General features: G+C 50.7%; 1 protein-coding gene across 25 annotated transcripts in view; it reads left to right on the top strand.

The window, feature by feature from the left end:
* LRRFIP1 (LRR binding FLII interacting protein 1) overlaps nt 1–14,786 on the top strand; it is an 813,895-nt gene that overhangs the window by 470,011 nt on the left and 329,098 nt on the right. For 21 of the 25 annotated variants that reach the window (XM_069615974.1, XM_069615976.1, XM_069615973.1 and 18 more), the window contains 3 exons: nt 5,198–5,323; nt 8,977–9,048; nt 9,506–9,676. In XM_069615974.1, coding sequence (XP_069472075.1) covers nt 5,198–5,323; nt 8,977–9,048; nt 9,506–9,676 — 369 coding nt within the window. The remainder of the gene's footprint in view (nt 1–5,197; nt 5,324–8,976; nt 9,049–9,505; nt 9,677–14,786) is intronic. The other 4 variants (XM_069615977.1, XM_069615978.1, XM_069615957.1 and 1 more) reach the window with 1 other exon arrangement.

Raw genomic sequence — 14,786 nt, 5'->3', positions numbered from 1 at the left:
CGACCTCGGGGCCCAGAATCTCCCTGCCTCCTCGGAGGGAGTCTTCTTTTGTGCCCATCGATAGGACCCCCGTGAAACCCTCCGTGGGGAAGAAAAAGGGGGGGCAGGGCGTCGTCGTAGATTCGGCCTCAACCTCAGAAGAGGAGCTGATCGAGGTCTTAAGCCACGGCCTAGGCGTGGAAGAAGGCCAGCCCGTCGGAATGGACCCCGACGCAGGTGACGACGACGACATCGTCGAGGATACCGACGGGGCCCCTGCTCGCCCATCGGATTCCCCTCTGCCAGCGCCGCAAGACAACTCGGCGGCCATTTTGTTGGCCATACAGTCCTTATGCTCCGAGATAAGGACGAGGCTACCGTTACCGACGGAGGAACCTCTCCCGTCGGGGGATCCAGAACCGGGACCTTCTGGTGTTCCCCCTACCAAGAAAAGAAGGATCCATCCACCACCTCCTTTTCAACCGTCGCGCCCCGTCCAGCCCTCCTCCCCGTCCACCAGAGGGGATGATACGGGGACTGACACGGCAGCGACGGGTACGGACGACGAGGCATACGACGAGGATATTCCGTCGTCGCCTCCTGCCAGGGCTTCTCCGCCCGACGAGATCGGATCTTTCCACTCCATGATCTCCAGGGCTTCCGAGCTTTTCCAACTCTGCCCTGAGGAGAAGAAAAAGGAAGGCTTCCTTTATCAGCGGCGCGAGGCCAAGAGGAAGACGGTCCTCGCAGTGCCTCTGTTGGACGACATTTGGGATGAGGGCCTTTCCCTCCTCAAGAACCCTTCCACGACGCCAGCTAGAAGAGACCGGTACGAGAAAAAGTACCGGGTCCCGGACACGGCCCCCCTGTGCCTCCGGGCGCAGCCTACCCCGGATTCCGTCGTCTCCGCGGCAGCCAGGAAGAAAGCGGGGGGGGGGTGCGGCCTCCACATCGACTTCCCCGCCGGACGGCGAGGGAAAGAAATTGGATGCTATGGGACGTAGAGTCATCTCGTCGGCAGCGACGACGATTAAAGCGGCCAACGCCTTGGCTATCGTGGCTCGCTACGACAGGGAGCTCTGGTACAAGATAGCTCCCCTGCTGGATTTTCTGCCGGACGACAAGAGGGCGGAGGCCCTGGAGATCCTGCAGGAAGGTGAGGTGGCCTCGGACCACGCCATCACCGTGGCGACGGACATCGCCGACGCTGGGTTCCGCCAGCTGGGCAACGGCGTTTGCCTTCGACGTCGTGGATGGCTCAAAGCTACGGACTTCCGGCAGGACGTCCAGACCAGAGTCCTGGACATGCCCTTCGACGGGAACAACCTGTTTGGGAAGACAGTGGACGATTCCCTTCAGGCCATCAAGGCGGATACTGAGACGGCCCGGGCCCTTGGAGTTCTGCAGCAACGACGGACGCCCTTTCGGAGCAGCGGAGGCAAGGGCGCCTCCAAAGGTTCCGGCGGCGGTTTCGCTTCCTACCGTCAAGCGGCCCGCTCGTCGTCGCAAGAGGCCTACAGAGGACGAGGCAAGTCTAGCGGACCCCGCCGTCGTCGCCAAGGAGGTCAAGGCGGCAAGGCCGCGTCCAAGCAGGATTGAACCGGCCGTGGGGTCGGGCCCCCACCGAAGCACCCCGGTGGGAGGCCGGCTGGCGGGCTTCGTCAGCGTGTGGGAGTCCATCTCCACCGACCGTTGGGTGCTGGACGCCCTGGCCCGGGGCCACGCGCTCGAGTTTCAAAGAAGGTGCCCGCGCGTCCCCCCCGTGGCCAGGAAAGAACTTCACGTCCCTCAACTTCTCCTGGAGGTAAAGGCGATGCTCAGGAAGGGCGCCATCGAACTCGTCCCAAAGAGGCTTCGGGGCTCCGGAGTCTACTCGAGATACTTCCTCGTGAAGAAGAAGACGGGAGGATGGCGCCCCATCCTAGACCTGCGACGTCTGAACAAGTTCATCAAGGCGCAGAAGTTCCGGATGGTCACCCTCCAGCACGTCCTGGGTCAGCTGGAGGAAGGAGACTTCCTATCGTCGTTGGATTTGGAGGATGCCTACTTCCACATTCCCATCCTAAAGGGGCACCGAAAATTCCTCAGGTTCGTGGTCCAAGGGCGTCATTACCAGTTCAAAGCCCTTCCCTTCGGACTGCGGTCGGCATCCAGGGTATTCACCAAGTGCCTCGCACCGGTGGCGGCGCAGCTGCGCCGCGAGGGGATTCACGTCTACCCCTACCTGGACGACTGGCTCATCCGCGCCAAGACGAGGGAGCTCGCCGTGGTCCACACGGCAAGGACCGTCCAACTCCTCACGGACCTGGGATTCTCCGTGAACTACGCCAAATCCCACCTGGTGCCCGCGCAAGTCGCACTGTTTCTGGGAGCGAGGCTCGACAGTGTCCCTTCTGGCCTCCCCGTCGGAGGAGAGGACCAGGACCATCTTGGGCAAGGTGCAACGGATGTTGGTGGCCGACGCGGCTAAAGTGAGGTCCATCAAGTCCCTCCTCGGGATGATGTCTTCCTGCATCTACCTCATTCCCATGTGCAGGCTCCGGATGCGCCCGTTGCAAGAATTCCTGGATGCGCGCTGGATCCAGACGACGGGCAGCTTCGAGGAAAGGATCAAGCTCGACGAGAGCTTCCGACGAGCGATACGGTGGTGGGGCACCCGCGCGCATCTGACGGCGGGCATGGACTTCCAGACCCCAGCCCACCAGGAGACTGTGACCACGGATGCCTCCCTGGAAGGGTGGGGAGCGCACACCGAAAATCTGCACGCAAGGGGACTCTGGCTCCCGACGGAGAAGTCCCTGCATATCAACGTCCTGGAGCTCCGTGCAGTGTTTTGGGCCCTCAGGTCCTTCCTTCTGTCCCTCAAGGGCAAGGTGGTGAGGATCTTCACCGACAACACCACCACCATGTTTTACATCAGGAAACAGGGCGGAACCAGGTCCCCAGCGCTGTCCAAGGAGGCGCAGGACCTGTGGCATTGGGCCGTCGCCCAAGGGATTTTTCTGGTGCCGTTTCATCTGGCAGGGATAAAAAACACCATCGCCGACTCACTCAGCAGGGAGCTGCGCTCGTGCCACGAGTGGGAACTACGGCAGGATCTGGTGGATCGCCTCTTCCGACGGTGGGGCACACCCCAGATCGACCTGTTCGCGACGGCGACGAACACCAAGTGCCGGAGGTTCGCCAGCAGGTTTCCCCAGACGAGGAGCATGGGCGATGCTTTCTCGTTCCCCTGGGAGGGCCTGTTCCTCTACGCGTTCCCTCCCTTGCCTCTGCTAATCCGGCGCGTCAACCAGCTCAAGAGGTCACGGTGCAGGATGATCCTCGTCGCACCTGCGTGGCCGAGGCAGATATGGTTCCCGGACTTGCTGGACTTGTCAGCGTCCCCGCCGATCAAGCTGCCGGCGGACGTGGATCTACTCTCCAGGGAAGGAGGCGCCATCCTCCACCACGACCCGAAGTCGCTGAACTTGCAGGCCTGGCTCCTGCAGCGCTAGAGTTTGGAGGATACGACATACCGGCCGATTGCAGAGAGGTTCTTGCAAAGGCATGGGCGTCCTCGACTCTTAAATGCTACGGACACAAATGGAAGAGGTTCTCTGTCTGGTGCCGCGCACAGAAGATTAACCCTCTACGGATTACGGCTCCCCAAGTACTGCCGTACCTGCTGACGCTGGCCAAAGCTGGTCTGGCACACGCGTCCATCAAGATTCATCTTGCTGCGATCTCCCGATACACCAGAACCACGGGGCGGACGTCCTTGTGGTCTCATCGTCTGGTGAAAGAGTTCATGAAGGGACTGTTCAGATCGTTCCCGCCGGTGAAGGCTCCGGCCCCGGCGTGGGAGCTCAACGTGGTGCTGACCAAGCTCATGGGACCTCCGTTCGAGCCTCTGCACTCGGCCCCGTTGAAGTTTCTATCGTGGAAAACAGCTTTTCTTGTGGCCATCACCTCCGCACGACGAGTGGGAGAGATCCAGGCCCTTTCCTGCAAGGCCCCGTACTTGACTTTCCACGACACGAGGGTAGTGCTCAGGACGCACCCCTCCTTCATGCCCAAGGTACCGTCGGACTTCCATCTCAACGAACCCTTGGCGTTACCTGTGTTCTTCCCGTCGCCTTCGTCGCCGGCTGAGAGGACTTTGCACTCGCTGGATGTAGCTAGAGCGCTGAAGTTCTACGTGGACCGCACAAAGGGTTTTCGGAAGACGTCACAACTCTTTGTGAACTTTGGACCTGTCAATCAGGGGAAGGCTCTCTCGAAGGCTTCCATATCCAGATGGCTCTCCGGCTGTATCATGTGCTGTCACCGGTTGGCAAACCGACCGCTGCCTGGCCGTCCGAGAGCCCATTCCACCAGAACGATCGCAGCTACCACGGCGTTCCTATCTGGTGTGCCCCTGCTGGACATATGCAGGGCTGCTACGTGGAGGTCGACGCACACCTTCACAAAATTCTACTGCGTCGACCGGGATTCCAGGGAGGAGTCCAGGGTCGGCCAAGCAGTGCTGCGCAACCTGTTCGCCTGAGGTGAGCCTGGTGAGGAGGTAAGATGCTTAATGTTGAGTTGATGTGATGCTTAATGTTGAGCCTTTGCCACCTCCCGTGGTTGTGCATGTGTGTACTGCTATGTATTCTTTATTCATGAGCATGTGAATCCATGCCAGACCCCATGCTGGAGAAGGAACAAGTTACTTACCTGTAACTGTTGTTCTCCAGCATGGGTCTGGCATGGATTCACATGCGAACCCTCCCGCCTACCCCTCTGCGGCTCTTCACTTGGTCATACTGCCACTTCACGTGCTTCCAAATCTGAAGATGGCTGCCAGAGGCGGTGCTTAGGTAGAGGGCAGTCATTGGCTGTGGTCAGTATGACGCAGAGACCAGTGATTGGTTATTACTACGAAAGACAGATCAGAAACGAAACTGATACTGGTTTTTTCTTTACCGAGGATTCCCAGCCTGACGACGGGGAATATTCATGAGCATGTGAATCCATGCCAGACCCATGCTGGAGAACAACAGTTACAGGTAAGTAACTTGTTCCTTGGCAACAACTTTTTCATGAATGCAAAGACTACAGCCATGAGCTGATGAGACTTAATTTTTGCAGATCCATTTATCATGCCAGTGTCTGAATCGGGTGTGCCTGGTTGTGCCATCGGTTTGTTGTACTCAAATTTGTTTACAGGTTAACAGTCTTTCTTTTTGTTTCCTAGGGAGCACGCACAGCCTCGAGCCTGTCGGCTGCCACTCTTGCATCCCTTGGTGGAACATCCTCCCGCCGGGGCAGTGGGGATACGTCTATCTCTGTGGACACTGAGGCTTCCATTCGGGAAATTAAAGTAAGGTTGGACTGGGGTTGCTTGCTGAATGGGGGATGCTCAAAACAGAAAGTTTGCCATTCAGTTCTCATCTGTGGAGCTTCACTTTCACCCTCAGACACGCATCCATTACTTGGGCTGAAGAGGGATTTAAGATTGCAGGCGCCTCTACTGAATACCTAGTGAACATGCTTTGGGAGGTAACATGGAGGGGGGTGGGGAAGAGGGCAGTATTAATGTCAGTAAGCTGATAAATTGGAAGATGATTGAAATGGGAAACATTTACAATGTAACATGTAACCTCCAGAATCTCTTAACCCTATTCCATCTTTGGGGTGGTAAATCAGAATGGCCGGATGAGAAGGTATCTTTGAGCCGATATCTTCGAGCCAAAATGTCTACTAGTGGACTGAGGAAACCACTGTGAAAGGGAACAAGAGAGGATTGGGAATTGTCACATAACACACTACTAAAGGACAAAAAAACCCACCAAGGGTGAATTTATTCTCACTAGCACACCTACCTCAGTGGTAGAGTATTTAGAAATGGCTCTTTAAGCTCATCCCCCAAAAACTCTTATCCAAACGTATCTCACTCCACTTACCATTGCCACCAAAATGTGGAAGCCAAATTTCTAACTGTGTGCCTAACCCTCCCTGCTGATATATAAGGTGGTGGATGATTTCTGGATGCTTGATTAAAGGGCATTGGTCCATAAAGTACTTGCAGAGAGTAAAATAAAATCCATTTGCAGCACAATGAGTGTTGGCATTGGAACATTACTCTTGGCTTCCATCCCACTTGAGCCAGGACTCCATTGTACCAGGTTAGTAAAGAACCACAAATCCCCTCCTTACTCTGTTAAAAGTAATTAATGTCTTGGATAGCATCATGCACGTTGAGTCCTGCAAACCTTCTAGGAATCTTTAAATACCGAGGGCTTCTCAAATCAATCAGATTTTATAGTTACTAGTGACTTGGAAATCCTTCTCCACCGGAGTCGCTGTTCACACACATCATTTACAGCCAAACAAACTTTCTCAGTTGCTATACCATGTTTTTGGAATTCTTTGCCAGTTGAACTTCATTTGGCCCCAGCTTTAATCAGTTTCCAGAGTGAATTAAAGATTTGTATTCACATATTAGACCAGCTTTGCGCTCACTTGCTAAATTGGGATTTTGATGCATATCTATTGAATGTTCTGCTCTCTAATTCCCAGGGCTACGTCTGCACATTCAAAATTATTTCAATAAAATGTTTAAATAAATCCTGTGTAGACGCTACTTTTATCAATGGGAGGAGAGCATTTTACTTTCCTTTCATAAGCTTCTTTGCATGTTCTAGTGAGTGGAGAGAAGGAGGGTGCACTGGAACCTCGGAACATAATGGTGTGGACCCACAGTAAATTGTTATTTGAAATAATGGAGCTGGGGGTGATCCCTAGAGCTGTGGCTGTGGTTTTATCAAGGGATCTGTAGGGGGGCTGCCCAGAGAGTCCCCCAACCTGATCAAGAAGAAACTAAATGATACTATATACCAGTAAGAAGGATCCAGAGAGATCCACATGTGAGGGAGGCGTAGCACATAGATGGCCCTACATCTGACACTGAAGGAAGGGTGGAATCGGTGGAACCAAAATATTCGAGGGACAGATCTTAGAGAGACACTAACTCTTCTGTGTGTCACACACAAATTTGAAAGATTTGGCTTTGTGAGTACAATGTCGTATCACATAAAACTCACTGACATATGGGACATATCTGTTGTCTGTGGGGACAAGTGCTGAGCCAGGCTGCTGTAGCTCATGAGGAAACTTCTCAAAGACATGAGTGGCACACACATGCAAGTAGGAGCAATGTAAAACTGTGCAGGTCAAAACAAAAAAGCCTCACACCTCCACTCAAGTAGGTGCAGTGCTCCAGATAAGATTTGGAAGGGGCAGTATTTTGCTCCCTATTTTTTTAAGTTGGTGGTAAAAATGTAAGACCAATTCCCAATGAGAATATTTTATTAGTGAGAAAGTGTTTTAACTGGAAAAACTGAACTGCTTTTGCACCTGGTTATTCAGGCACATTAAAAGATACATGTTTACTTATTGTGATCAGGAAGTGATAATAGTTTCTTCCTGTGGTACTATATGCACTACTAGTCCAAACCTATCCATTGAGCTGTGAGGATAAAGGCAGAAAACAAAAAACAAACACAAAATAACAAGTACCCAACCTACTTGGCACTCACTCTGCACGATTGGAAACAAGTCGCACAGTTTGACTTTCTATAGTTGACCTCCAGTACTAACTGGACTCAAGACAAGGATACCGAAACACTGAAACTGAAATGTGCAGCAACAAAAAAGATAAACTTTAGTCAGAAAATTAAAAATACATGATCTGGTCATTAATATGTGATAAGTGCTCCTCAACTCGGTGAAAAGTGGTGTAATGAACATGACATAGGTATCACAATAGAATCATACACAATACTATATCAAATCATAAAAACAAATCTAATACAAGTGCTGTGTGCGAACAAGTCTACTGATGACTCATTGTGACATGACAGTTCAGTGTCACCAGCCTGCCGGGTTTCAACAGTTTTGTCCTGTCATTAGTCAAACAAGGCTGACTACGAGCTCCTATATGGATGGTTGCACTGCTATTTTATAGCTTTACTAGACCCGGGTAAAAGCAGGGACACAAGGTTCTACTGGTCTGTTTTCTATTTTGTGTTTGGCATATTTTTACTCCCTATTTTTATGTTTTGGGATTATTTGCCTATTTGTAGGGAGTAAAAGTGGCTGATACACCCCTTATCTGTAGGGCTGCGTAGCTGGAAGTAATGCAGACCTGGGAAGCTGCAAACAACCAATTTTTAGACAGGTAGCAAACGATGTATTTTAGAGGGAGGCAATGTGCACACGTAGCTAAGCGTTACAGTGCAAACTAGGGCTTTGCAGTCAAGACCATTATACACAGATCTGTGAAGTCTTTAAATCGATGGATGTGATGTGACCGAATCCTGTCTCTAGTGATTGGACCATAGAAGCCCAAATCCACTTGCTAGTTACTGAATGTTCATGAATTTATTTACCATCTCATTAGCAGCACATTTGCACTCACTTGTTTGTGGATGTGCTTTACTGAATTACTGTTTTATGGAAAGCATCGGCTGCATTTTCTGGTTTGTGAGTTCTGAGCAGCACTTGCTGGGCATTGAATATACACACTAGCCTGCAGGGTCCACAGCTTTTTTATTTTGGTTTGTCAGATTGCACTCCGTAGTCACATGAGAGGGAGAGAACGCTGGGGAGGGGTCTGTGGAATGCTCTTTAGATTTGGCAGAGACTAAATGCAGTAGCTGGCCTGTAGGGATAATACGCCTACCCTTTTATTGGGCCTATTGGCTAATGGAGTGCCATTGCTCACCTCTGGTGGAACATAGGGTCCTCAGCTGGTACTTTGGGATAACAGGCTGCAATTGCTAGTCTCTGGTGAAGTTTGAGGTGCATACAAATTGCAGTCACTAGGTCCGAGCTGCACTTAAACTGCAGGCGAGAGCCTGGGTTGGATTTAAGGTGGAAGCCTGTGAGGAGGCCCAGAGGAGTGCCCAGTCTGTTCTCTTGATCTGGCTTTATATCCTTGGTTCACTTTGGGTCTTGTCCTTTCCCAACCAGGATATCAGTGAGTTGAAGGACCAGATACAAGATGTAGAAGGCAGATACATGCAGGGACTCAAGGAGATGAAGGTATCCAGGAATGTGTGTGCTGCTAACCTTGTACACGTACAAACTTGAAACTGAAATGCTTGCCTTACTAAACCATAACACTTGGGTCCGGGAACCACGTATCCACTCTCTAAATAAGAAGGGTTATAGAGCCCGTTTGTCTAACATGAATATCAGTTGGAGTGAAAACAATCTTTAGTTTGATACAGCATAGAGATTAATGTGTCCAAATGCATTAGAAGTGGGATGGGGGGCAATACCTGTCCAATTTAGTTATTGTAACAGCATGGTGTGCCGTGCATTTGTCTGCTTTCCTGGTTTTTATTGGTGTGACTGTTGAGGGTGAGGATTGTAGAGTTTTTTGGAAAGCTAGTGGGCTGTTGTGCTCCTCTGCAGTGACTAACCCTGTGTGCCATTGTTAGTTGTGGCTTAACTGAGATTTACCATATGCTTTTCCCTCGTTGAATCTTCTTTTTAGGATTCACTAGCAGAAGTGGAAGAAAAGTATAAGAAAGCCATGGTGTCCAACGCCCAACTGGACAACGAGAAGACCAACTTCATGTACCAGGTTGAGACCCTGAAGGACGTTTTGCTGGAACTCGAGGAACAGCTGGCTGAGACTCACCGGCAATATGAAGACAAGAACAAGGTGAGCAAGGCTGCTGAAGGCACAAGCACTGGGAGTGTGGCTGCGTTTAATTAGAGCGTTTTTCAAGAGCAGAAGGAGTACAGCATTATGTGATGAGTGGACTTTGCAAGGGAACATAGAGTACAGCAATGTGTGAGGGTGCACTAGGGCAATGACTTGGGTCAGTGTGTGTGTGTGTATAAATATTTCTGAGGCTCGTGTATCTGCTTAGAATTGCATGCTTTGCATAGGCCGACATCTAGTGCAAGTTGCAGAGTATTATTGCACATGACGTTTTTCAAAGTTTGAAAAGGGACGTCGACAGGGCGTGACTGTAATACTATCCCTAGTGTGTAGTACCCTGTACCCATAAACCCTCACATTTCGAGGTCCCTCCGATTTATTTTTCCACCATCGTGTCAAGTTTTATCTTCGCAGAGTCCGTAGCAAAGGCTACTTTGGGAGTTTAATTATTATCCAATCTACTTTTGTCGGTTACTGATCGACATTCCTTATCGACGGCTGTTCTCTGGAGTATCTCGACGCATGGTTCAGAACACTGAAGCAGACGTCTGTTCCGTTGACCGGCTCCAGCCTACCAGTAGGGAGAGCGGGGGGCTGATGTTTCTTGTTGGAGAATGCCAGCCCCCATTCTCTGCCCCTACTGCCTTTTTCTTGCTGCTTCTGTGTCCACTTTCCTGCATGGAGTATACTCCATTTAAATGTTGCCCTAAGTGCAATAAAACATTTCCGTGGAAAGAGACACACAGTGTATGTAACCCCTGCCTTCCATGTGATCGCTCTGAGTCCCACTGCACACACTGCAAACTCTTTAGGCCCATGACCTTTAGAAACCACCAAACTAAGCAGTGGGTGGAGTACGCCATGATGGCGGAGTCTGTTATGCTGGAGGGATCGCTGAATCTTCACGAAGGCCAAGGCAGCCAAGACTCTGATTCAGAGCTCGAAGACACTACAGAGGAACATACCAGTTCCCGCACACCTTTCCCCAGTCTCAAAAGGCAATCGCAGCACGTTGCTACAAGGAAGGCCTCTGGCGGCGACGGCAGGCACACATCATCCTATTCACATAAGCAAACCCCCAGCTACTCCTCAACTAACACGTCAACAGAAGGCCGCATGCTGACGGTAGGTGCCTCAAGGCCCATCGATCAACCGCCGACCAAGCCCGCTGTGATTCCGCCTCTGCGTTTACCACAAGGCGCCCGTGCTGACACAGCCAAAGAAATAACACAAATCTCACTCACACTCCGAACAACACCATAAGGAGCATCAGGCTCGTGGTAAACAGGCCCCTGAAACCACTATGGTCTATCAGGAAGGATCTTCATCACTAGCTTCCACCCTCAGCAAAAAACACCCCAGGGAGAGCACATGGACTCATCCAGTCGCCTGTCCTGCCCAGGTACTACCAGTAATCCCTAATGTTACCCCTGCGGGGCCAAAGACCATCCTGGCGGACACTGCTTCGAGAAAACCATGGGAAAAATATCCTTTTTTGTGGACTTCATGAGCAGGCTGCCCACTCCTCAAAAAACCCATGGAGCAACCTCCTATACCAGTGGTACCCACTCCACCCCCGCCCTCGCCCCCTCAGGCCATCACACCCAGGGAGGCTTCTCAGGTTTCTCAGCAAGGGGATCTGCAGTCAGATCAAACAGACCAAGACATGTGGATAATAGACCAGGACTACCAAGATGGTGACGAAGCCTTTCTGCAGGACCAGGACGACCCAGATCTTAACCTTACAGACCCAGTCAACCCCTCCACAGTTGAGAGCGGTCATACTTCCCCCTATAGCAGACCAATCTCTCTATAATGAGTTGCTCAGAAAGGCAGTCCACCATTTTGGGATACAAATCCTGTAGGGACCGACTTCGTTGAAATCCTCAATGAGAAAAGGCCCATCAGCCAGGCTATTCCTCTCCTATTGTCTATCAAAAAGAGGGTCTCTCCATCCCTGTGCACCCCCTCCCTTACTAGGGCGGTCAACCCAACGGTAGGAAAAACATTGAAGCCATCACCATCCGACCCTCTCTACATCAAGGGCGACAGCAAACCGGATTCTCTGGTGGTTACTAATACCAGAAAGGGAGCTGGTTTCCACTCTCCACACCCGAAGCACCCCTCAACAAGAAGTGCAAAAGGCTATACACGCTAGGTAAGCGTATCACTACATCTGGTGCGTACTTAACCAGAATAGCCAATCACACGACCCTGCTTGCCAGCTATAGCAGCACACAGTGGGATGACGTTGTAAAACAACTTGACTCTGTTCCAGAACCTGATTGTTCTCACCTTCTCAAGGTGGCCACCGACAGTAAACGGGTGTTTCAAAACATCCTAAAGAACATTCTATATCCTGCGGATGCCTCAGGAAGAGACATTGCAGAGGGAACCCTCCTAAAGAGACACTCCTGGCTTAGGGACTCTGACTTTAAGCCAGAATCACAGGCAGCCCTTATCAACATGCCCATCGAGGAAGGTCTTCTCTTTGGAAAAGCGGTTGATGACCAGCTGGAAGCCACGAAGAAAGAGCACAAGAGCATCTGGACCCTGGGTCAAATATCTAGCAAATCCTTCGGACACAAAGGGGTATTTAACACACGCCAGAACTTTCGGGCACAAGGATTCAGCAGGCTAAGCCAATCTGGCGCAGGCATGTCTAGTGCTTCTTTCTACAGCCCCAAGGGTCAGACATCCTACCATTACCAACAGCGAGGGTTTCGCCGTGGGAAAGGGCGAGGCAGAGCTGCCGCCTCTAGAGGCACAGCAGCCCCGGCCTCCAAATGACAGGCCGATCCATGTTCCCTCACATATGTCCCCGGTCGGGGTGCGCATAACACTCTTTGCCCAGCAATGGGAGGCAATAACATCAGACCGCTGGGTACTCACTACAGTGGCCAAGTGATACTCAGTGGAGTTCCTAGAAACGCCTCACCACCATCCACCTCGATTAGGAAGAATGTCCTCAGAACACCTCAACATCCTGCAGCAAGGGGAGCAATCTAACTGGTACAATTCCAGGAACAAAATAAAGGTATTTATTCAATGTACTTCCTTGTTCCAAAGAAAGATCTAACAATGCGCCCAGTGCTGGACCTGCGCCCTGCAAACACGTATATCAAACCCCACAAATTCAGGATGACACCCCACTAATAAAAAGGGGTTACATGGCAACATTGGACATGAAAGATGGATGCTTCATATTTCTATGTTGCTAGCGCACAAAAAATACCTTGGATTCAAATTGGGTGGCAAGAACTACCTATTCAAAGTGCTACCATTCAGCATTGCATTATCCCCCAGGGTATTCACAAAGGTCCTAGCAGTGGTAGCTGCCCACTTGCAAAACGAGGTCCATTGCAGTGTACCCTTACATAGACAACGAGCTAATTACCTGTGAGTCTCCCCAGAGTTGCCTTCAAAACACACAACAGACAAACAATCTGCTGTTCCAATTGGGCTTCTCCATAAATGAAAAGAAGTCATGCCTAGTGTCCAGCCAAGTAAAGCAGCTTCTGGGGGCACTAATCAAAACTAATGACGGACTAGTCTGCCCCTCCAAAGAGAGAATTAAAAACATGTAGTTTCAAACACCTCAATATGTAGCCGGTCATCAGGTGACGGTATGAAAGGCGATATGCCTACTAGGAATGATGGCTTCCTGCATCTACCTGGTGTCCCACGCCAGGCTGTGCATGCATCCAGTGCAGGAGTAGCTAGCATCAGTGGTCACAGGCAAGTGGGTTGTGGGACGATCTAGTGGTGGTTTTGCATCCTCTAGTTCAATCTCTACAGTGGTGGAAAAGAAGCAATCTGCTAAAGGGAACGCCTTGCTACACACTGGCGATCAAGGCCATTCTCACAAACGATGCATCTATGACAGGGTGGGGCGCCCACTTCCTTCACCACACTGCTCATGGCCTGTGGACATAGACCCTAACCATTAAGCACATCAACCTTCTGGAACTACTAGCGGTGCTCAAAGCTCTTCAAACCTTCATGACTCAGCTAGCACACAAAACAGGCCTAGTCCTCATAGACAGTACCCCAGCCATGTTTTACATAAACAAACAGAGGAACACACTCTCCAGGGCTGTCCAAACTAGCACAACATCTTCCAGGGGCACCCAATTCTCTGGCAGATGTACTAAGCAGGAATACAATGCTACCCTCAGAGCACGAGTTGCAACTAAACACAGACTTGCTAGACAACATCTTCTCAAACTGGGGGTCCCCGGAAATGGACCTCTTTGCGACCCAGGAAAAGGCACAATGCCAGGATTACGCATCCAGGTTTCTTCAGAAAGGATCCAAGGGGAATGAACTGGTCAGGGAAATCTGCATACGCCTTTCCCCCAACACCTCTTCTCAACAGAATAGTCCACAAGCTACGCCGGGAACAATTAACACTGATCCTAGTATCTCCCATGTGGGCATGACAAACCTGGTTCTCCCACCTTCAAATTATGTCCCTCTGTCATCCCATGAAACTACCTTGTCCGTACAACCTGTTAACTCAGGATCGGGGAACAGCTCTTCACCCATGACCACAGAAGCTTGGCTCCTGAGGTCATAGAATTTGGTAACCTAAACCAAAGGTGCATGGAAATACTCAAAGAAGCACGCAAATGTAACACAAGGCACTGCTATTTTAACAAATGGAAACGTTTTGTGTTGTGGTGCAAGACAGTCTCTTAATCCAACCGACTGTTCACCATCCAATATAGTCAACTTCTTGCTGTATCTACTTGACCGAGGATTAGTCTGTAACTCACTCAAGGTACACCTAGCAGCTCCCTTTGCTTAAACCACATCTCTAAAAGTAAAATTTGTGGTGGAAAGTGCCCGTAGTTAAAGCTTTCACAGAGGGTGTCAAAAACCGATAACCCCCTATTTCTAATCCTACTCCTGGCTGGCACCTCAATATTGTACTCACAAGGCTCATGGAGGCCCCCTTCGAGCCAATGCACAAAGCCACCCTTAAACATCTTACTTGCAAAACGGCTTTCCTTATAGCCATTACCTCGATCAGAAGGGTTAGTGAACTACAAGCTAAGACCCTTTTTGTAGTTGTACACAAAGACTTGGTGGTGCTACGCACACA

This window comes from Ambystoma mexicanum, chromosome 9, assembly GCF_040938575.1.
Source record: "Ambystoma mexicanum isolate Mex_15411 chromosome 9, UKY_AmexF1_1, whole genome shotgun sequence".
Classification (NCBI taxonomy): Eukaryota; Metazoa; Chordata; class Amphibia; order Caudata; family Ambystomatidae; genus Ambystoma; species Ambystoma mexicanum.
Note: the sequence above shows the minus strand (reverse complement) of the source record. Positions and strands in the feature narration are given on the sequence as shown.